This window comes from Curcuma longa, chromosome 8, assembly GCF_044706935.1.
Source record: "Curcuma longa cultivar G26 ecotype Majalengka, Jawa Barat chromosome 8, ITB_CL_G26_1.1, whole genome shotgun sequence".
Classification (NCBI taxonomy): Eukaryota; Viridiplantae; Streptophyta; class Magnoliopsida; order Zingiberales; family Zingiberaceae; genus Curcuma; species Curcuma longa.
Window position 1 is genome coordinate 9,463,552 of NC_133868.1, and position 24,555 is coordinate 9,488,106.

General features: G+C 38.6%; 4 protein-coding genes across 6 annotated transcripts; all 4 read right to left on the reverse strand.

Moving 5' to 3' along the window:
* Positions 1–4,681: 4,681 nt before the first annotated feature.
* Positions 4,682–5,696, reverse strand: LOC141833682 (ethylene-responsive transcription factor ERF023-like). Its single transcript, XM_074721167.1, has one exon. It carries the CDS (start codon positions 5,547–5,549, stop codon positions 4,884–4,886), a length of 666 nt encoding a protein of 221 aa, XP_074577268.1. The 5' UTR covers positions 5,550–5,696; the 3' UTR covers positions 4,682–4,883.
* A 2,449-nt stretch (positions 5,697–8,145) lies between these two features.
* LOC141833681 (uncharacterized) lies at positions 8,146–12,150 on the reverse strand. 3 transcript variants are annotated; one of them, XR_012602235.1, is made up of 3 exons: positions 12,052–12,150; positions 10,583–11,797; positions 8,146–8,568 (listed from the first exon to the last, which is right to left on the reverse strand). XR_012602235.1 is itself a non-coding variant. In XM_074721166.1 (2 exons), exon 2 carries the CDS (start codon positions 11,755–11,757, stop codon positions 10,711–10,713), a length of 1,047 nt encoding a protein of 348 aa, XP_074577267.1. In that variant the 5' UTR covers positions 11,758–11,797; positions 12,052–12,150; the 3' UTR covers positions 10,412–10,710. The 3 variants fall into 3 exon arrangements, 1 of the variants encoding a protein (XP_074577267.1); XR_012602236.1 differs by having other exon boundaries at positions 8,146–8,590; XM_074721166.1 differs by lacking the exon at positions 8,146–8,568 and having other exon boundaries at positions 10,412–11,797.
* Positions 12,151–14,917: 2,767 nt separating this feature from the next.
* On the reverse strand, positions 14,918–21,508 carry LOC141833554 (peroxidase P7-like). Its single transcript, XM_074721031.1, has 4 exons — positions 21,238–21,508; positions 15,866–16,061; positions 15,613–15,804; positions 14,918–15,522 (listed from the first exon to the last, which is right to left on the reverse strand). Exons 1-4 carry the CDS (start codon positions 21,351–21,353, stop codon positions 14,971–14,973), a joined length of 1,056 nt encoding a protein of 351 aa, XP_074577132.1. The 5' UTR covers positions 21,354–21,508; the 3' UTR covers positions 14,918–14,970.
* On the reverse strand, positions 17,348–20,945 carry LOC141833553 (putative disease resistance protein At4g33300). Its single transcript, XM_074721030.1, has 5 exons — positions 20,579–20,945; positions 19,660–20,054; positions 18,902–19,257; positions 18,603–18,814; positions 17,348–18,286 (listed from the first exon to the last, which is right to left on the reverse strand). Exons 1-5 carry the CDS (start codon positions 20,889–20,891, stop codon positions 17,454–17,456), a joined length of 2,109 nt encoding a protein of 702 aa, XP_074577131.1. The 5' UTR covers positions 20,892–20,945; the 3' UTR covers positions 17,348–17,453.
* Positions 21,509–24,555: the final 3,047 nt, after the last annotated feature.

A 24,555-nucleotide genomic window follows, 5' to 3' on the forward strand; every position in this document is an offset into this window, starting at 1 on the left:
GACTTAGCCGACTCGGATCTCTGCTCAAGAAAACACCAGCCCCTGCTGGCAGCTTGAAATTATCAGTTCAAGCCATCTCTATAGATAAGTTGAACTGTATTGTAATTCAACAGAATATTAATCTCTCCGGCAAAGATTGTCCAACATACTACGGATAGGTGTAAAAAAACAGGAGCTTTCTGCGTCTGTGTTTGGTAGACAATTAAATGTTTGTTAGCAGCCGCAAATCATAGCATCGTCACCTACACGTGTCGTGCGGAAGTAATGCCGACAGTCCCTTTCTTTCTCGCACGACATTTGACGATTGTGTTTGTAGAATTATTTGAAATATCGCTAACTAATTAATTATTAGTTTGATTCCTGACCCAAAATCATGACGCGTCACCATCTCGCTCAATTTCACATCATTTGGAGAAAATCTAAGGAGATCTTAGCGGGAGAATTTTTTTTTAATTTGTTAATATTTAAAATTATATTAGATAATTCTTTTATTCTATTAATAAATTGGGTCGATTAGTTCATGTGTGTAAAAATCAAAAATTCTTTACAAACTCTTTCTTTGCGTAGCACTCGAATTTTTTGTTTTTTGGCTCAAAAATAATTCCAACATGAAAAGCTAATAGACATCTTAACGGATCATAGAAGCTAGCTAGGAAGATTGTTCAAAAAAGTACATAATGTTTAATAAAATTCAAAACTATCACTAGCTATAAATTGTTTTAAGAAATTAATAAATTAATAAAACTAAAGTTAGTTCAAAAACAAAACATCCTTCGAAATATATGGAATCGCCATTGGCTTTAGGCAATAAGATGATCTTCAAAGACCTTACCATCTCGATTTGGTTTGATTTGAACCATTTGTACAATTCCAATTAAAATTGATAATTTTTAGGGGGAAAAAAAATCAAAAGATCACTCCTTTTTATTAGGATTATAGCTCCCTTTTCATTTATTATAAAAAGGACATTTCATCCCATGTCAGTATATTTTTATTTCCAAAACTATTTTTATTTTTGATGTTGTTCTAATAGTTATGAATTTATAGCTGCTATAACATAGACACTTCAGCAATCGAGTACTTTATCTCTGGTCAACATTATAAGTTAATATTATGTTATAATAACACTTTAACTCTTATATATTGATACTAATAATACTGTATTTTAGCAACTATAGCTCATAGTTGTTATAATATGGGCATTTTATCTCTGATAAATAATAATCAATATTATTAATTACGAATCATAACATCTACAATATAGATAATTTATTTCTAATCAACACTAATCAATATTATATTATAACAACTATATGATCATAGTTGCTGCAACTTGTAATAGCTATGGAATGAAAACTGCTATAATTGTATAGCAACTGAGCGATTGTAACTGTTATAATTGCGCAATATCTATGATCTTGTAGTTGCTACAATAACTTCAAAAATAAGGGTACTTTTGAAAAATAAAATATGTTGAGGCTGGATGGATCACCCTTTTGATAATAAATGACAAATTTAGATCAATTTGGGTTAGACTGCCTACCCCTTGTATGTGTGCGTATATATGATTGCCCCCGGGGCATGGTTGAGTTGGCTATTACAGGACAAACTTACTGAAGTGTGCAAGAGTTGAATCTCTGCGAAGTCGAGACAATGCTCTCCCCCATAGTGATCAACTGCAGCTTTCTGATTTATCTCCTCACAGATAATCATGGGCCCGACCGTATGGGGACGCTGGGATGGTGGATTCCACCCTTTGTTAAAGTGTATATATGACAAATTTCTTCATATATAGGAATTTAATTTTGAGAGCCAAACCTAGCTTAATTAGCATTGGCAATATATATCTTGAGACAAGTTATAACTCACATGTTAGATCCTTGGATATATGATTATAGGGTTTACGATTTAGGAGTCTCTTCTTGCAATTGTCACCAACTTAGTCACATATATATGATCAATGAGCTTACAAGCCATGAAAAGACTCCATACGATCTAAATACATTACTAATTAAGGCAAGCTCTGGGAGATGATTATTGCCATACTAGTATATCACACCTCCAAGAACTCAATTAACCCGACATGATTCAAACTTATCGCCATCCCTTGAGCCTAAATTCTAGGTGTTCTTTTAATTCAGTTGTTTATTTAGATGTTCATGCCTTTGGCTGTTTAGCATGGGCGATGCGTGCTGTAATTAACAACTAATTACATTTCCCCGATCGAGACTTTGTTCAAGTTCTGCCTGATCGATCTCCTTCTTTTGTGGGACTCGCATTAGAGAAATACAACTCATCTCCAACCAATAAAACAGTACCGGGTTGTGCAGTAGCTGTCCTAAATTAATGAATAATAAGAGGAATTTGTGCATGCCCTGAGTGCCAAGGCACAAGTCTCTTTCTACTCTCTCTCTCTCTCTCTCTCTCTCTCTCTCTCTCTCTCTCTCTCCATGTAATTGGGGAACATGTAGGCTCCTCCCATATGAATCTGAACCATCGCCAACCGATTGATCGAGTTCATGGCTCATATATACAGTCTCTTCTTCTTCTTCTTCTTCCTCCTCCTCTTTCTCTTTCATGCACATACAGATCAGTACTCCAAACTCATTCAGTACTCCTTTTCTTTTCTACGTGTACAACTTGAAAGCACAGCTCAACGAAAGATTGCAATTCAAGACGTGAGTCTGATGTTTAAGGAGAGGTCATGCTCACAATTGAATGAATTTAATTTATTTTACCTTTCTTTTGCTTCAGCCTTAATTAATTATACATTATACGTGGTAGAAAACTAATTAATTATATAAAGGAATCAATTCAAGACGCCTTTTTTTTAGGTGAGAAATTAAGGCACTTAAGTAATAATGTTAAAGTCGCTTCTTCAGAGGAGAGGACAGATAGATTAAACCAAGCCATGTATATGTTAATTAATTATGTGTTAATTAATTTCCACCGAGAGAGAAAAATGATATATCAAGCCTAATGCAGTAAGTCAACTTGTGTTGACGTTTAACCATATAATTAATTTTGGTTTTTGTTTTCTAGCTAGTTAATTTGAGAAGGATATATAGATCTTTGGCCCTGATTTCCTGCCCTACATGTTCCTAAATTATAGAAGGGAATTAATTAGCAATGATGCCCTCTCCTCTCTCTCTCTCTCTCTCTATATATATGTATTATTTTGATTTGTAAATTTATAATTCAGATTATTCACTGTTATATCTGGCAAATATCTCCAACAAATTAATACTTGTACTAATAATTCTGAAAACTAGTTCATGAGAATTTAATTTGCTAGCTTATTTCGTTGTTCAATTAACATGCATTCCGTATGGAAAACAGGTTAATTATATAATAATATTCTTGATTAAATATATTCAAGTAGCTAGGCAAGTGCATTAATTAAATTAATCAAGCAAGGATACCATGCATATGTATAACATTTAATTTGTTGTTTTGCTAAGAATGTGTGGCATCTTTCCAGGTTCTCTACAGTATCACATAAAAAAAATACTGCAAGTAGGGTGGAGAATCCAACATAATTATAGTTAATTAGGAAGAAAAACTGCATTAGTGTGAGAATTATGTTAAACATTTATATAAATAACACCATATAGTACAGAACATACAGCCAATCTCATGCAAGTTGCCATATATTTAGTCAATTAATTACGTACGTAAACTGTGTGGTGGGATCCAAAATGATTAATTAATTAGTTTTTTTCCTTTTCCTTTTCCTTTTAGGTGAACATACTATTTGGTTTTTACCATAAAAGTTCTGTTCCATGAAGAGACAAAAATACCATAAAAAGCACTAGTGGAGGATTAGTTCAGAGTATGCCATGTTAATCACATCATAATTAGATTGTGTTCTCTTAATTTGTTCAATATTTTGCATTAAGAATTATATATAGAGGATGTGACAAATAGGCTATTCTTCATTGTTATTTTCAATGGTACGATATGTCCATGTATAGCTATGCCTCTCGACAAATCAAGAACATAATTTTGTCATGAAGGTCAATATGACAAGTGTGTCACCTCAATATTAATTTTTTTTTCAAATTCAAAATATTCTTTAGGAACATCTGTCAAAATATTGTCTATATTTTATATGCATGATTCATAGCGTTTTATTACTTAGCAGCCGTGAATATATAAATATGTCAAATTAATCATGCACATGAAGATTTTTTCAAGATTTTAAACTCCAATATATATTTATATATATAGATATCATTTTCAAAATCTAGTGGTAAGCATATGAACACCTCCTTCCCCCTCATTTGCAAGAAGCTTTTCACATCTAGCTAATTAATTAATTATAAAGCTCCCATCTCAATTTGTAGCATAAATATTATTCGATATCATAAATTTGAGTGCATGTATCATGTATCTTTCAACATCTAACATTTAGATGATCTTACATACCTCTCTTTTTCTATTTGGCCAAAATATATACATCTTTAGATGTCATACCATCTCTTATTTATTATTATTATTATTATATACACACTTTTCAGTACTATATATTATCCTATTTTATACATAATTAAGAGCATTTACTCTTGTTCTAGTTAAAGAGCGAATTAAACGCAATTACATATAATCATAATTCTACAAATAATTGAAAATTCTACTTTTGTGAGTCTACTAGTGAGGCAACATCAGAATTTAGGATTTTTTTTTTAAAAGAGAAAATTTACAGAATTAAAAAAGATCGAGATGAAAGTCTTGAAGCACATCGATGGCAAATAATTACTGTGGAAATGAAACTCGTAAATCATTTGCAATCGCAGCAAACCATTAAACAGCAAGGAAGATCAATACACAGAGATCGATGTAGAGAGAAGAGAACAGGGAGATTTGATTTTTGGTCGTGTTCTTCAATCTGCATTGTCCCATATACGACCGCCGAAGCTCGTCGGATCGAAGGCTTCCGACCATTCCGACGACGATATCTGCTCCGACGACACGGAGTCGTAGAACTCGAACCATGGGCTCTGCGACGGCGAGTCCAGCGCGGCGTGCTCGTACACGAGGAGCTCGTCGAGATTCCACCCGTCGTCGAGCCTCGGCAGTTCAACGATCTCCGCGAGGTCTTCCTCCTCGTCGGAGGCGGGGGGCGCCGGCGCGGCTGCCGCAGCGGGGGGCTCCATGGCGGCGGCCCGGGCGGCGGCCGCCTGGACGTCGCGGGGGCAGAGGGAGGCCGAGCGTGGGAGGCAGGCGGCGAGCTCGGGGAAGTTGAGCACGGCGGCCGCGGCGCCCTTGACGGCGAGCGCGGCCGCGTCGTGGGCGCGCGCCGCCATCTCCGGCGTCGGGAAGGTGCCGAGCCAGATGCGCGACTTCTTGCGGGGCTCGCGGATCTCCGACACCCACTTGCCCCAACTCCGCATCCGGACGCCGCGGTACGACGACCTGCCGTGCGCCGGCGCCTCCGGCCTCTTCGCCGCCTTCGCCTTCGAGGAGGAGGAGGACGAGGAGGAGGAGGTGACCGAGCACGCGGAATTGGCGCTGTTCTCGGCCTCCGACGAGTTGAGATGATGCGACATTGGCGGTCGGAAGATTTAGGCCGGCAGCTCGGCGAGCACTAGAAGCGCATAACAAGGCAGCGTGGTCGGATGATGCCGACGCCGCCGAAACGATGGAGCATCGACCGCAATTAGCAAAACGCTAAGCAGTTCGTCAAACCGAGCACTTGCTTCTTATAGAGAGAAGCCCAAACGGAAGAAGAAGGAAAATGGAGCATGTGACGTGACACGAAAACCGGAAGAATCATTTTTAAAATTCCCTTTTAGCTCACTGAATTCACTGTAGGAAAACCCACCCCGAACCCCTCGAGGTCCCTCGACGGCCATGGGCCGGCCGGCCTGACAACCATTTCAACAAAGATTTATGATTATCAAGATAAATCAAAAAGATATAGTTGATCACTATGAAAAATAATATTACTTTAATTTTATGAAAGAAATAAATCAAAAAGATATAGTTAACCACTATGAAAAAGAACATTACTTTAATTTTATCGAGATTCGATCTTTGTCCATTTCAATTAATCTATCTCGCACTAATCAACTCAAACACACCCCCAACCGGTGACAACTAGGATCGAGGGGAGAGGAGCTTCACGCGCAAATCTTGCGAGGCCTCCCGACAAATTTAATCTCCATCATTAATTCGTCAACAAGTCCAATTGAATTCCCTAAAATTGTGTCTGAAACTCTCGTCGAAACTGAGTTTATTATTGTTTGTAGCAAAATTATGTGAAGACCTCTTTTGTTCAAATATAAATTTTAAAATTATTATGCATTTTTGTATGGCAGACATGCGTTATCCATTTATTATGATGGTAGGTGTTACTGTTTTATGATTGTAGATAATATATGTCGGCTTTAATTACCTCAGGTGTTGCTGTTTTAGTTATGATAGATATTACTTTTATGATAGGTTTTATCATTTTGTTACGGTTTAATATTTTTTTTCAAGTACAGATCAGAATTAAATATTCAGCTTATTTATTTATTAGGCATCTCTCCCACTAAAATTAATATGAACAATCCTGCAGACGCTTCTAATTTATTATAGTAAAGCTCACCTCAAAATTGTCATTCTTTTCTATTGTCCCATCCTTTTCTGAAGGAAAGCAAAAGAATTACAAGATCATCAGGTTTGAATTTGTGGATAGAATGATTGATGAACTTTTAGAAGATAATAAGATCCTTTTAGTTGCCAAAAAGTCTCTGCTTCCCTTTTCCTAGCTGTATAGATTAGGAGTGGGTCTATAATTTTTCTTCTATTTTTTTGTTGTTATTGTTGTTGTTTAATTAATGACCATTCCAAATGCTGCTTTCATGAACTGGTCTCAGATGATTTTATTTGACTGCATGTCGGCTACGTTGACAATTGATCATCTAGCAGAGCCTCAGATGATCATGCAAAGGAACATAAAGATAGTTAATGTTTTAAAGGTACAATATGTGGTAAAAAAATGATTGTGTATCCCAGGGACTTTGCTTTAAGTGATGTCTAGAGTTCTCAAACTAACATATTTTGATAACTATGGCCAACGTTATAATATCTGAATTCAGAAATCTGGGTTGGCACAACATAAACTACACTGGCTCTGAACTATCTAACATGTCACTGCTTTGGAAGTAGCAGTCAAAGGGATCACTACTTTCTTCAGCCACAACTGAGTTTAGTAGCAACTTAAAATCTTTCCTAATGAAAATTCATAACCCAATTTTTTGGGAAAAAAAATCTCTTCCTATCTTCTATAGATGATGATTGATGATCTTGCTGGGGGTTAGGCACAAAGGCATGCAAGAGATCCATGAGAGCCTTCTTCTTTGCACACTTATCATTATTATTGTTAAAAACCAAACAACATAGACACCATTTCCTTCTTACAAGACTAGCTATGCCACCAAACCTTTTGTGGGTTTATCTATAGAAACCATGATTATCTGCCCATAACGGTCTGTTAAACTTCTTCCCATCACAAACAGCAAAGACAGTTCCTTTCTAACAAGGCTACTAGCTATGACACTGAAAGTTTATGGGTTTTATCTATAGAAACCATGATTATCTGCGCATAATGGTCTTTTAAACCTCTTTGGATCGCAAACACGATCAGAAATGGAGTTTAAGGCAAAGATGCTAGCTTCCCATATTGATTTTTCATGAACAATTTATTTGAATTTTGTATTGGAACTTGATTATTATGCTCGGTAGGAAAGATTGTTTGATCCAGAAATTCAATCACATTTATTCCTGATATCGTTTTGTGCTATTTAGCAAATGCATAGCTAAAATTATGAAGATTATCTACACTGTCAATTCTCAGGATATCATCAACCACAAAATGTCATGTAAAAATGGCCATCAAGGGGATCTATTGAGACTGGTGCAGAACCACAACTGATAGGTGTCAAAACTATCCAGCATACAAAAAATATCTACAAGAATTGTCTAAGTTAGTTTGCCTTGGCAAACAAAACCAAGCTGGAATGAAAAATTCCTTCATGAACACAAATAGACCAAGTAACATCAGCATAAAAACGGAAACCAAGAAATAATATAACCTCAGCATAATTAAGAAACTCATATGAAAAATTCAAAGGTATTAGATGATGCTATAAACTCATATAAAGAAAGAAAACTATTTTAACATCTGAAAAAGTTACAACAATCTACAACTTTTCTTCAAAATGAAAATGACACCTAATAATATGGTATAGAATACTTGTGAGAGATACAGGGCAAACAATGATTACCTTCTCACAGGCTTTACCAATGATATTATTCCATTTTGTCGCTGAAGCTTCCTTCATCAATGGGGATACTACTTTTGATGGTGATGGGAGAATCTCACAAATAATGGATGACCATATAGAAGTTTCCTGCCAGGTTATTAGCGAACAATGATATTTAGCATCAAACAGGTACTGGAATAAATTTCACAGTTTTCCTTAAGACTACATCGCCAATGTTTCCTGTCTTTTCTGTAAATCAGAGCGTCAACACCATATAATGCTGCTTAACTTTCACCATATCACATCACTTGGCAACCTATAAATGCAATTTTCAAGAACTGCAGTCAAAAAGAAAACAAATAATAAAAAGGAAAAGATCGATGAAAACGTTGATGATTTTAGTATGATATTTCCTCCCCTCAGGAGAAATGGATAAAGGGATGGAATATGGATGGATGGCTGTTATTTCATTGGTATTATAGCAAAACAACAGAAGAACAGAAAGCAAATAACTAACAAACACATCCATTGGAATTTCACATTCATTTAACCTGTGATCAACTCGTATGAGACTCTGAAGGTTCTCCTTAATTGTGTAATGACCACATCCTTTTCTCACAGATGAAGGGTTTAGTGTTGATTGGCACAAACAATATGGTATCTATGTCACCCCTACAAAGGTGAAAAATTGCGCAACAAACTAGCAAAAGATAGTTGGAGATAAGGAGATCATTACCAAAAATGTGCCAATAGCAACTCATGTATCTAATAGGAACCATCCAACATCAAACATCCACTCACCTCTTCTTCAAGTGCAACATGGCAAGATATTGGAGTAAAATATCTCCAGACACATTTCACTATTCAGCCTCTATTATGGGAAGCCCTCAGTGAAGTGCTACAAAAGCAAGCAAATGACACTCAGATCAAATGGATGAGAGGCCTCATGCTAGGCTGGATCTTAGTCATTTGGTCCTAGAAAAATATAGTACATTTTGTAGCCAACACTAGGTAAAATTGAGCTTTAATTTGCTAGTAGAAATGTCCAACCTTGAGAGTGATTTTTTCCTACTTGTTTCTTTTCTCACCAAATACGTACTCATCTGTTTGTAAATATTACCTTCTATGCACTACCTATTAATGTTGCTTTGGCTCCTGATATGACCTATCTTTACCCCTTAAAAGAAGAGAGAATACATCAGGAAGAAAACTAACAAGAACTGATGCATTCTATAGATCTATGTGATTCTAAATAGGATAAATAAAACTCCGGTGCCACAAATAAGTAAACCTACTCACACAGTCATCCTACAAATTTATGTGAGCTTAAGTGAGACAAATAAATTCAGGTTCCACAAATAAGTTATATATGTTATACTTTTAGAAGAAAAATGAACAATATCACTGGTATCTCTTAGCTGTTCTGAATTCTAAATATATGAAAGCATCCAATCTAGCAAAGTGTAAGAGAGACTTGACAATGGTTGTGGTGAGGATGATATGAAATACATATATGCTGTGCATGCCAAACTCATTAGGAAGCTATTATGAGAAACCCAACATTACCACTGTGAAAACAGCATTGATGAAGCCATTGCAGCCTTTAAAAGTGAGATATTCATTATCCTAATAAATGGCAGTAGAATTAGGGATTTCCCTTTACTGTGTTGATTATGCAACTTTCCATATGATGGGTTCAGAAAGGAATTATCTAAAACATACTTGACAAGTTATATTAGTCTGACTTTCATGTTGGAGAGAGATGCAAGTTCAATAGCACACAAAACTAGACTGACAGAAAGGAATTTTAGTTTCTTTATGGTTGATGGTTTTCTCTATTAATTATGCAATATGTAAACGTTTCAAATTACCTACAGAAATCCAAAAGTATACATTTATTTGATGTACTGAAGAAGTTCGTTGATGCCTTCAAACTTCTATTATATTTAATGTCCACCTTACCCCACTACAAGCAAAAAACAGGAAATGTTGACATATGAGATATAGAGCACACAAGCAACTAAAAAGAAGATAGCCTATCTAATATTTGTCTCATCATGCTAACGTAAATTCACCTGAAGAAAATTGCAGTTGTATTAGAGTAATTGTTACAACATAAACATGCAGCCTTGTCCATTCCAAAGAAACTCAAACTGCATTTTACAACAAGTTGAGAATTTTACAAAATTTGCAATGCTTGTTACTACACACCTAGAAGTAAGGCACAAACAATCAAATAAGCATTTCCAAAGACTCTGGATTTAATCAAAAACTACTATTATCAAACCATGTCAGTTAAGCAGAGATGGTACCGTATCAGCAACTATTACCTTCTGAAACAATCTCCTCTTTGTTCTTGGTTTCTTTTTTCACCAAGATTTAGCATTTCCCGAGCAAATATTGTAATCTGGTAATCCCATGGAGATCAGCTAATGTAAAAGCCATAAGAACCATGAATCTAGGGACCCATTGATGGGTTCATATGAGACTCAAACCAAAAAAGAATTTCATATGCTTGGAAACTGGTCAGTTCATGTAATGCAAATGCAAGGTTTAACTCCTCGTCAATATGTTTGAGCAACTCATAATTTTCTGAGATCATATCCCTTTCAATAAGAGCCTCCTTCCACTGAATTTGCCGCCCATCATTCTTCAAATAACCATTTTGATTGATGAATCCCTTCTCACGAAAAACATCATACAATTTGATACAAAATGTCCTGTTCAACCCAGGAATCCTATCCAATAGCAGATCTGGAGACAAAGGAAATTCCATGCATCTGATCTCACTCACAGCAACTCCATTCTGCCTCAAAAGTCTCATGTTCTTTTGTATCCTCAACATTGTAAATTGGTCCTTAGGCATGTGAACGAAAAGGGTTGGGGGATAATCCTTTGGCACACCCATCGATGCAAATGTTCCTTCAGAAATCATAATCGCAATGCTGTGGAATCTCATCTCAGCAGCAAGTGCAGAAACGAAGTAACCACCAGATGATGCACCCATAGCCACCAAGGGGATTGTCCCAAGCTTGTTTGTGTTGATCCACCATTTGATGATCCATTTAACATTTTTTATTTCATCAGTTGACCAGCATCTATCCAAGCTAGAAATGGTCAACACTGCAAATTTTCGTTCCAAAGCACGAAGCACAAAGATCCTTTCTTCAGGCAGCCCAATGCAGGTTGGGCATCCCGGGTAGTTGTCCCAGAAATTTGCGGCTCTGACACCGCAACCATGAGCTATGAAAAGAGCAGCCTTCGGCGAATCAGGGATTTGCCAGATGACATCAGTACCATTCAGCAACTCCAGAGAAGGATTGAACTGGACTGAAGATAGATAACTTGCTCTTTTAGTGTTTATTAGATCGGATGAAGGGAATGAGTCCTCTCTCTTGGTCACAAAATAACCAAAAGCAAATAAGACCATAGATGCCAGAGCTATTGCACGCCATTTTGGAGTACCATACGAATGTGCGAATGCTTTAACGCTTCGATTCCACATCGCCGGCAACAAATGAATCGACCAAAGACAAATAGAACCCCTATCGCGAAAGGTCCCCATTAAGCATCCAGATCAAGAAGAAACTAATGAATATCAAACAATTAACGGGTGCGAAATCGAAACCCTAACCTAAATCGATAAGAATACCATCTGATGTTCTCTATACTACCAAATGATTTCGGAAAAAAAAAAAAAAGTGAGATATTGGATTCGAGAAAACAGACTAGATCTTGATCATGATTTAATTAGGAGGAATAGAAAGGATCAAACTCACTAAAAATATAGCATTCTAACCAGTAATTCGCGATGCGCCAACTCGCCTGGGCAGAAATCTAAAGCGAGCTTTCGATCTGCCGCCGCTGAAAATCAAAGTGCGAGAAAGAAATATATTCAACGTTGTTTGCGGTGGGCTACGAAATACCAAGAAGATCCATGGGCTGGCTTCCAGCAGCCCAAAGCAACCAAACACCCTAAAATATAAAAATTAAAAAAATGGAATTAAAAATAAATGGCCCCTTTTATTATATTTTATCCAGAAAATATTTTATCTCAAGGATATTTTTATTTAACAATTAATCTATTAATGCTACAATTATAATAAAATATAATATTTTATTCTAATTAAATATATTCATATTTTAAAACATTATTATATTAAAATATTTTTTATTGAATTAATTAAAATTACTTAAAGGGTGTTTATGTAAAATCATTTTAACTTGATTAAAATCATTTTAATATTTTTTAACACACTGTTGCTTAATTAGAGCAGCTTTTATGAAACTATGATTATAAAAAAAATTTAAATTGATTTTGACCAACCAAGTTAAAATATCATGCGTATAAGTAGTGTTAAGCAGGCGAAGGACCGAATTGATCGAGAAGTTGAGTTGAGAGAGGCCCGAGCTGGAAGAGACCGAGCTAAGAGAGGACCAAGCTGAAAGAGATCGAGTTGAGAGAGACTCGATCAGATGGCCGAACTAGGGCTTGGGATCGAATATTTGAGTTAGAGTTCATCCTCGGGTGTAGACTCGGATCGCAGGAGAGGTTGATCATCCTTAATTATAAAAAAATTTAAATTGATTTTGACCAACCAAGTTATTGCAGAGCCTGGATAAGTGGGGAGGCAACGGCAAGGATGGTCGGAAAATGGATTAGGATCAGAGAAGAGCGAATGGCAATTTGAAGGACCACAACGTAGAGATGTGGGCGACCTCGAGGCAAGAAGTGGATATACATATATATATAGTACTCCCAACGGATAAGGCCGGCGCCGAAGCGATAGCAGCTAGCTAGCTAGCTGATCATGATGTCCAACTGCTGCTGCTGCTGCAACGAACTGCACGTCGATCGTCTTTAGAAATTGACTCGAAGAGCTCCTCCATGCAAGCACCTCTAGTCCACTCGATCATCGTCATGATCATATCCTTCAAGCAAACTAACGTGGCATGCCATCGATCTGTAGATGCAGGCATTGGGCCAAATAAATGCGACAGTGAACCCCCACCTACCTTCTCTTAATTAAACCCATGGGGTGTAAGAAAGAAACTGACTTTCCTCTTTCAATTAGCTAGAGAGTGTCTTCTACGCTCCACCAAACCCTCGACAGCAGTCTCCTCCAACAAATTTAGCATCGACTACACACATACACATTTGTCACGCACGGGAAGTACTAATTAACTACAATGAAAGGAACATGGGCTTCCTTGGAAGGAACAACTACTTAATTGTTGCTCTAGTCCATGCACTCAACTGAAATGAAAATGGCATTAAGCAAGAATGGGGAAGAGATGTGGCTACACTATGTCTATCTACATATGAAAACAAAAAGGATTAATTGGATGAGTTGTAGCTCACCTATTTCTTTATTGAAAAAGTTTAACAAAAGCAATATTTGCAGCTGCTATCAACGCCAACTAAACAACTGTCTCCACTCTTCTCAATCCTCACTCGCTGCGTGCTTTGTCTTCATTGACTCTCCATTTGCACGCACAAAGAGGAGAGAGCCCACCATGAACCCTGATCTCATCCTCTCTCTCAATATAAACCCATCCATGGCCGATGTAAACCTTCTCGAGCTAGCAACGCCGGCGGCTTCCTGCCATGGCATCGACCGATTTTAATCCCACACCGCTGCTCCTCCTCCTCCTCCTCCTCCTCCTTGCTCCGCCTCTGCAGGCCAGGAAGCTGATCCACTTGGGGAAGGAGAAGAAGGTTAATGATCCATCCATGAAGCAAGCTGCGGATTCACTGCATAGAGTTCTCCCTACTGCGTCCAGATCAAGCTCTGCTTCCTCTTCTCCCAGCTCAAGGAATAGCGAACTCGACCCGATGCTGGGGTCGGTCCCCAGCCCCGGCATCGGACATTAACTTCACCATCTTCTTCTTCTTCCTTCTTCTTCCCTTTATATCCAACATATAATTTGAGCTAGTTCCATTGTCTTCTTGTTCCTTGCCTGGCGTGGATGATGTTACGTTGTCACTCCGATTTGTTCTTTCATTGGATTTGGTTTCAGTTTGCACGGAGAGAAGTGTGTAAAAAGATACATAATTAAATTAAAGTATTCTGAAAAAGAATCCAAGTTGTATTTGAGCCGTGCATGTTTCTACTTCTGTTCAATTTGCTAGCTAGCTCATTATTCCTGCTGCAACAAATCCACAATTCTTGGTACATGCAAGGAATGTCGACGTAGAGGTAGGCCCTACGTCTACGTGATATTCCAAGGATCGATGTGCAGGTTAATTTCCACTCTCAATTAGTTCCAGTTAAACAGGATAAGCATTAGGATTTCCCCAGTCTATATTTTAAATCGAACTGAGTTAGGTGATCACTCAATCTGATTGAATGACAAAATTAAATCAACTTAATTTGATGAATAGTTGGTCTAATAATTGAGTTTACCGATTAAAATGATTGATTAATGGGGTACAAGTAACTTAATCCATTAAGTTGATTGGATCAACAAAGGATTACTAGTGAGACAGTTAAGGCAGCCTGAATGGCTAATTGGATCACTTGAATATTCAGCTAGGGGTTTTTTTGGCTGAAATGGAAAAGTCAACCATTTAATCGATCGATCGCGAGTTGTTAACTAAATTATACTATGATATGATGAAGATCATGGTTGACTTTGGGTTTCATTCTTAAAATTCCCACGATTATTGGATGGATGGAGTTTGGTTTGCTTATTAAACCAAACATGAGCGCGCACATCAATTGACCTTGCTGCAGTTCAATCTGATCTGTCCCTTCGTCCCCGTAAGCGGGCTTATGGCTCCCATCCTGATCATCGCCGCCGCGAAGTCGCCGCTGAAAGCGGACGTGTTGCTGCTGTACTGGCGCACCAGCGCGTCCTGCGTCCCGTTGTTGAAGAGCTCCTGGTCCGAGTGCAGGAGCCCCTGCCTCACCACCAGATTCTGGTAGTACTTGTTGTCGAAGGTGGTGGCGCTCTGCACGTCGAGCGGCGCCAGGGTTGCGTCGCCGCCGGAGGACGGGCAGCTCATCCTGCGGAGCGACGCGAAGGAGGCGTTCACGTTGGCGTCGTTGTAGATGTGCGATCGGAAGGTGGCGCAGCGGGCCTGGCCGACGGTGTGCGCGCCGGAAAGCGCGGTCATGTCGCGCGCGCTGAGGCCCTTGGCGGAGAAGGCGGAGATAAGCTGGGAGAGGCTGGATCCCGGCGCGGGGAGGTTGCTGTTTGCCGCGCTTTGGCTCGCCGTGGTGGCGTCCCGCCGCCCCAGCTGCACCGTCCATGTCGGCCCACCAAGCTGCATGAGTCGCGCATTCATAACTTCAATTCTTCTTTAGAAAATTGTTAAGGTTCGTAGAAGGGAGGGAAATGGGATGGGAAAACTGACGAGGACTACGGCATCGCGCGCGGCGAGGGCGAGGATGTCAGCGCAGGAGACGGTGGCTTTGCAGGTGGCTTCGACGTTGGATTTGATGGTGTCGATAACATCGTAACCGCGGACGGAGTTGGCGTTCGGCCCGGCGTTCTTCTCGCCGGTGAAGTTGGCCGTGTCATCCAAAAGAATCGATGCGTCGCAGCCCTGAGAAAGCACGAATATAGCAATCGTAACAATTTGAAGCAGAATGCTCTGCTTTACTTACGTTGACGAAGCAGTCATGGAAGTGGAGGCGGAGAATGGACGCGCCCATCCTCGCCTCCTTGTTCACAGCTTGCGACATGGCCGACCGCACGATCCCCTCGAGATTGGAGCACGTTTTGTTGTAGAACGTCGGCGACAGCTGCCCGTGGGCGACGCCGACCGCGGCCAACACGGCGACGAAGCAGAGGGCGAGGATTCTGTCACACACTCTGGCCATAATCAAGGAGCTCAGCTCACTCTGCTACAGATGACAAGTGCTCCTGGACATGGAGTCAGACTATATATAGTGCTCTTCCTCGCCTCGCATTGCATGCCTCTGAAACTTCAAACATTGCTGCGCTCAATTTCTGCAGATATCGATCGAGCAAGACACGGAGTCAGGATCCAAGTGGGGAGCGCTGTTCCGGGAGACTTCCTTCTCATCAAATCGAAGAACAGCTCGCAGGCACATGCAGCACCGCCACTGGATTGGATGCTTATGGCATCCAGTTGTTCCCCCTTCAGACAGTAATTAAACAGCGAGTGCCTCGATGTACTCCTGTTTGGACTTCAGATTCATGGCGTGCTGTTCCTGTATATTGTAAGGCGTAGGCACGTTGTGGGACTGCGATGTGCCGGCAATGGAATCGTTCGAGGTGTGGTGATCTGGTGCTTAGTGCAATCTAATCTAATCTAATTTAATAATCTGGTGAATTAAGAAGGCAACGAGGACAGTAGAAGGATGGCTCTTTCTTCCTCAAACTCTCGACGCCATGGCCGAGGCTTTCAAGCACGACAACACGTTGAAGGAAAGACAGAGGAAGTTCGTATTATACTCGCAAACAAGAGACAAAGCGGAAGTAGCTGACAAAGTCTTCTATTTGGACACGTGGGCACGTGAGAGAGTGGGGAGGGACGGAGGGGGAGCTGTTACCCACTTGGAATAGATTAAAATTTTAAAAATTAAAATTTATAATTAAAGAAAGGAAAGGGGTAGAAAAATAAATTAAATTTTATAAAAATATTAATTAGATAGATCAATTTTAGCATAACATATTAAATAGTTCCCTTTATCTTATCTAAATAGATATTAAAGCATCAGCAACGCTCCGTTAATGAAGTGTTAATAACACCCCTTAGGTATTAATGAAATGGGGATCGTTATAACACCCCTCCACATGAATGTGTTCAATGTTTTGAATGCATTTATGTGGCAGTGGGATGAGCCAGCTCCTGACTGGTTCACCTCACATGTTTTTTTTAATTATTAATTTTAGGAGCTGGCCCATCCCATATGCTTTTTTTTTAAAATTTTTTAATTATTAATTTTAGGGTGTTATTAACGAATGAGCATTGCGGATGCTCTTAAGGTCACAAAAGTTGAGATAGTTTTCTCTGAGAAGAAAGCCCAGCATCATTCTAACAACAATTTGCAATCATTCTTTTCATTGCTTGTGCATTTTTTACAAAAAAAAAAATCATATTTTTACAGTGACAAACAAAATTGAAAAGAATTTTCATGATGCTCTCGGATTCTTTCCTCAAAATGGTTGCATATGTACAAGTCGTAGTTACAGTTACAGAAAGAAGACAGAAATGAAGAAGTAGGACTACTCTAGCAGCCAGTCCAGGTTGAAACTTTCTTCAGCTACCTGGACACGTAGATCTGGTATATCTCTTTCTGCCTCTTTCCATAACGAAGCAATGTCTTCATCACAAATCACATGCCCAAGAGACTTCAAGAATGATGAGGATCTAGGTAGAGTTTTCAATTGAGAGCATTCTCTCATATCAATCTTCTCCAAGCTTGTCATATGGCCAAGCTCTTCTGGCAACTCTCGGAGATTAAAGGATTGAGAAATGTCGAGATACTTCAAACCGTTCAGCCGGCAAATAGACAGAGGTAAGCTCTTCATGGAAGGGCAAGCATACACTCTTAGAATCTTTAGGGAACTTAGCTTGCCAAAGTCACAAGGCAGCTCAGACAAATCATGACAGTTAGAGATACTTAGACACTCGAGTGAGTTGATGTCGCAGATGCAAGAGGGAAGCTCGGTGACATCAATGCAATGATCTATTGTGAGATGAGATAGACGAGGCAGCATCAATGAAAGATCCACCTTAGATCCTCTGAGGCTGTCATTTAGTTCACATAGAACAAGAGATACTTTTCGCAAGTTGTTCAAGCGAACTGTGGACTTTGGCAGTGGTGGGACGGATATTTTCTCGAGCCAAAGGCTTCTCAAGTTATTTAAAGGTCTGAATACGGAGCAATTCTGGAGCGATGTGCATGATGTGCCATAGTTGATCAAGACCAGAGCCCTCAGCTTAGGCATAGAACTGAGGAATGGCGGTAAGAAGTAGACATCAGCACAAAAACTCAAAATTAGTACCTCGGCTTTGGGAAAATGCATCTGAAACCAATCAGTTTCTTTCATTTCACCTGAAACAGAGAGGTTGTCAATTTCTAAAGAAGCACAATGCTAATTTTTCAACAATGCAATGGAAAGTAATTTTATCTATCCCTATATTGTTAGACGGCACAGTAGAACCAGTCATTTCTTTGTTAGGAATGTAATTTGAAGGCCTAACAATGAGATGCACACCAGATAAATATGCCAAACGACATGAAAACTAATGTTAAAACACTAGTCATTCTATCTGGTTGGCTTTCTTCATTGCAGATTTATTGCAAATATAAACTACAAATATCAGCCAAGAACATGCCATGTGCTGTTATACCACACAAAGTTGAATACCTGTGTTAATGGAAACAATCTGCGCCTCAAACTGATTATCCTTATTTCTCTCCCATTCCTTTGGAAGTTCATTTTCCCTCCTTGGCATAATTAACCTCCGCCGAGTATTTAAAGGCTCCTGATTGTTCACATAAAGAGCTAGGTCGCGCAACAAGTCATGTTGAGTAACAGAAAGCTCCGTGTAACTGCTATAGATATCACCAGCTCTGTTCCTGTAGTATGCATAAAATTCAGCCAAGTTAATACTATGAACATTGAAGCCTGATTGATTCAAAAATTAGATGATTATAGTAACTTACTGTGCATCCTTGCACAGAGTTAAAAGGTTCTTATTTGAAAGCTCCACTAGAATGGCAAAAGCATCTTCTTCATCAAGATCATGGAGCTCCATCCACATGTTAATTAGCACATCTAAAGGGATCCTCTTGTCTTCTGGAAAAGATCCGAGGTCTAAGAAACACTCTCTCACTTTAACTGACAGAAATTCAATGGATGATGCCATTCGTTCTATCAATTTAATTTCATGGGACTCGCATATAGCTTCTCCTCGTGTGAGCTTATTTTTGGCTCTTAACCAAAATTTTGGAGGTTGATCTCGCATAGAAGCACCAATTACTTTTAGAGCCAGAGGAAGCCCTTTGCACTTGTCAACAACCTGCATTCAGCATTAAATCCAGTTCAAAACAAATTAACTCTTTGATTTAATAGTCTGAAGAAAACCATCTTAACTGACATGTTAAAACCAACATCAAAGACTAACAATAAGGTGATCACATTTTTTCCTTTGAAAAAAGAAAAACGATGGACACTATCAACTAGAGAAACATTATCCAGTTAATCATGTTGCAAATTCATGTAGAAATACAAATTAGGTAGGTACCTATATGAAAGGGCACCCAATAAGAATATTCTACTAAGATATTTCATAACAATGAAGCCATATTTTTCTTATTTTATAAACACATCACAAAAAACTGTGTCAGAATAGGTGATATATGAATTGGCGAACAGTTTCCTTCTGCAACAATGGATTAGGACTGATGAACAATGAAGTTACCTGCTTAACCAACTTCTTGTCAACAGTGAATGGTACAGATTTCTGCTCAAAAGCTGCATGACAGAAGAGTGACAAAGCATCCTCCTCTCCCAGCAATTCAATCTCGTAAGTGTTCTTAACAATTGAAGGGAATTTGAATCGTGAAACCACAAGAATCTTGCATCCCCGAACGCTGAAAATAAGTTCTTCAAGCTCGGAAAGGGACCACACATCATCCAATACTATGAGAGAGAGTCCTTTTTCTATCTGCCCCAACTCCATCTGCCACTTTGGAATTTGATTGTAAGCACCAAGAACCATATTGCCACTAATTTGTTCCCACAGCTTCAATTTTAAACTCTCCAAATTTGGAGATTGCGAGAGCGTGGTGAAGTAAATTCTATCCTTAAAGTAACCTAATGGAAAACAAAACAGGAAAGAAATATAAGGATTTGTATTTTCCAGGATAAAGTACTTCCAGAAATCAATTTACTGATCAATGATATAAACAGTATCAAATTTCCTTAGTCAATCTAAGAAAACCTTTTTAAAAATTGCACATATGATCCATGTTTGAGATTCTCATTGAAAAGTACAAAAATTGAGAATTCGACCAGAGGAAATTGAAACAAGTAAAAACGGTAAGAATGGCTATGAATAAACAGAAAATTTCAATGCGACAAGGACAGTGTGATTAGCAAACACCCAACCACAAATTAGAAGTTCTGTAAGAACTCTCTCCATTAGAAATGTGGAAAAGGTCCAAAATTCTTCGAGAGAGATTATTTTCATCTTCATTTGAACCATTTGGGAGTGAAAAAGAGTATTTGAACTTGCAATAAGATAAGATATTCCGTGGTCACAAATGCAATCATGAAATAGTAATGGAAGAATGGCACAAGAAAAGGGAGAAGGCAGAAACAAAACCAAAGAGCCTTACTTCGAATCTCTGGATCTTTACATATCTCTCTGGCAAGCGTCGTCTTGCCACTCCCTCCGATCCCGAAGATTCCAACCACGGGTGCTCTATCACTGCCCTCCATCAGCATCTCCTTCACCTTCTCCTTTCCGATGGTTATTCCGACCCCTACATGCTTCACCCCTTCTCCGGCCATCATCAACCCGTCCATGATATTCGCAACTGGGTATCCTGAAGATGGTGGTTTCCCCATCGCCACGGGAACCTTCGTAGGAGCCGGAGAGGGAAAAAATCCTTCCGTCGTCGGGAAACCAGATGATAGAGTATTCCCCATCGCCACGGGAACCTTCGTAGGAGCCGGAGAGGGAAAAAATCCTTCCGTCGTCGGGAAACCCAGTATTCCCCATCGCCACGGGAACCTTCGTAGGAGCCGGAGAGGGAAAAAATCCTTCCGTCGTCGGGAAACCAGATGATAGAGTATTCCCCATCGCTAACGGTGCCTTAACGGGCGTCATCGGGGGCGCGGGCGCATATCCCTCCATCATTTCTGCCATCGGGAATCCCGAGAACGGCGCACTCCCGAACGCCACCGGGACTTTCGAAGCGGTGGCCGCCACCGGAGAGGAAACTGCCATATTGAGGGTCCGCTCGATCCGGTCTAGGCGGGCGTCGCAGTCAACACGGATGTGGTGAACGTCGGCGAGGACATGGACGGGCATATAGCGCTCGATCCAGCGGGATATCCAGCTTTCGATGCCCTCCATCTTTCGAGCAAGCTGCACAGATCGATAGACATTCCAGCGCGGGGAGGCGGCGGCCTTGCGGGCGAGGTCGAGGGCGAATCGGAGGCGGTCAGCGAGTTCGGATAGCTGAGACTGACGGTGCTGCGGGAGCTCCACACCCGAGTGGCGGATCTCCTGAACGATGGGAAGCAGTGAGTCCACGGAGCGCTTCAGCTGCTCAGCCGCCGGGCGGCAGAGAAAGGTTCCCCGGATCACTTTCATGAGCTCCTTAATCAACTCTGTTGCAACCTCACCGGCGAAGAACGAATCCATATCCACCGCCAGCGGCGCCACAGCCTCTTGGGCCCGGATCCCTCCGATCGAGATGCCGATTGAACTCGGAGAAACTGCGAGGAAGGAGAGGAAACCATATACAAGCGAGGAGGGTAATCATGTAATTTAGAAATATCAAAAGGACGTCCTTGCCAATTGCCATTTTAGGATAAATAAAAGATAAATAACATGTAATAATGCATCAGAATAATTAAAAAAACTCCATAAACGAGTTAAACCGTCCCTTTACCCGCAGTAAATCAGCAAACTGCTTAACGCCCTCCATGATCGGTCTCATGATAGGAGATAAATCGAAAAACTGTAGTTGATCACAATGTAACAGGGTATTGCAATTTGAACCCTTGCCCTCTTCTACAACTCTGTTGTGTCGTAACAGAACCCTTGCCCTCTTCTGCAACTCTGCTGGATCGTAACCGAACCCTTGCCATCTTTAGAAATAATGCATCATAATAATTTAACCAACTCAGCTATCCCTTGTCCTCTTCTGCAACTCTGCTGGGTCGTAACCGAACCCTTGCCATCTTACCATGCAATTCTGCATGAAATTGTAGCATGACACTCAGCTATGCCCCGAGGGCAAATGTGAGGGTATTACGATTTTAACCCTTGTCCTCTTCTGCAACTCTGCTGTATGTAACCAACTAGCTATGCCCCGGAGGCAAAAGGGATTTCGTCCTGACAACAATAGCGAAGAGGCAATCAATAAGATATTTTACATCGGAAAAAATTTTATTAATCAAATAAATCGAGAAATATATATAAATTTTAACAGATAATCTAGCATTATAAATTTTTCAAACACTATTAAATTTCTTGATAAAATTTGAATTCTTATTATCTAGAAAGTTTATGATGCAGCACAAGTTATTGATATCATTGATTCCGACTATAAATATCAAAAATAATATTCTACAACTTATTAATTCAATACAATATTAGAAAATAAAAAAGTAAAATTCATAATTGACTAAAATTGATAAAAAAAAACTAATGAAACTAAAATTGATAAAAAAAACTATCTCAAAATAATTAAACACATAGATAGATACAAAATCTTAATTAGAACTCTAGATTCAAAAATTATTAAAAAATAGTAATATAAATATTTAAAATTTCCAAAAAAATCTTAAACAATATCTTTTGAATATGAAATTGACTCATTATAAGATTTATCATAAATCATGCTTCAATAGTAAAAAAAAATCACGACCTTCAAAATTTTACTTTATTATTCTAATATGTATCATTTTTTTTATTTCATCTCTTGCTATAACACTATAATTCTACAGGCTCAACTAGACTTCTTGTGATTCATGTGGAGCCACCTCTAAAGGAATAATATTAATAATATATATATATATATTACTTTATTATTCAGGCACTAATTTAGGCCATAGATTTACTGTCTTAAACAGATCAGAACCGTCCATGGCAATGTGGCGAGAAAGAATGCAATGTCTAACACGTCTCGAAACAAAGAATTCAAGTCAAAAATGGAGGCTCACTTTTGAAAAGATAAAGCCGTGTCTGTCTCTTTCTGTCTTTCTTTCTTTCTTCCTTTCTTTCGGCACTCAATTGTTTAATGCTGACGTGTGGCACCAATGAGGGCCTTACAATAGTTGGCAAGTCTTAATCATGGACTTTCTTTAAGGATAGCTTTTAAAATGCTTCTTTAATATTCTCTGAAAATATCTCTTCAAATTTTACAGAAAATCTTTTTATTTATTTATTTACATCCACTGACACACATTCAGTCCAAATTTTTAATCTATGCTGAGATTTATATGCATAATTATAATTACGAGAAATGAGTTTTGCTTAATGACATTTAAAATGGTTATTAGATGGTTAATTAACTATGAAGTTAGTTGAAGTCAAAGGTAAATTATTGTACCGACATGTTAATCAAACGCCTTAAAAAATATAAAATAGCTAAATTGAAATGTGAAACTTAAGTCAAATTATTAATTAATTGAGAGAATTAGGAGGCGAACTAATTTAAAGACGTTGAATGGTGTTTTGGCCTTTTGCCATGGCAAAGGTTGAATGGATCGTATAGCAATCAAATCGATGCCATAGTCTCTAAGGACCACAGCAAGTATCATAATTATCTTCTCTTTATTAATTACTATGACTCACGTTTTCAATCTATTTTTCGCCAATTGGATGAATATGAGCTACAATTTATGCACAAATAAAAATCGATTTCTAATAATAAATTCGACTCATTTTTTATAAAAAAGTTCATCTATTTTTCCTAATGGGTCAGAGTACAATCAATGTAATGCAATCATTTTAGCACCAGATAGGTACGATTAGGGATGATAATAGATTTGATTTGAGTCGAATACATATCCTCTATTTTTATCCACATCATGCTTTACATCCTCATTTATTATATCTATCTTTATTCGATATTCATCTCTATCTGTACTATTTTTTTTCATTCCATCCAATAACTATTATTCAATAAAAAATATATTAGAATTAATATTATATTTAAAAAATATAATTCAACCTCTATACACTACAGGGGAGAGAAATTGAGAAAGAAAAGGGAAGATAAATTTTATTTTTTATTTTCTTTAGGTACGATTCAATAATTTTTAAAAAAATACATACTTTAGTAGAAAACTCAACTTCAAATTTGCATTCTATAAAGTATCTAACTATAATTAAAAAAAAAAGACTACACAAGAGAATGAGATGGCACCAGAGGTATTTTCAATGGAAGCAAACATGTTTCAATGCCAAACTTTCTTTTTTTATGAAAGAAAAACTATGAATATCATTAAAAAATTGAAAATAATTTGTATTAAAAGTTCTAGTAATGGTAGATGTATTTGAAATTGAGAAAAATTATAAGCACATAACGGGATTTCTAGTTATATTCTTAAACTTAAGCAATTTAAATTTCTTTAA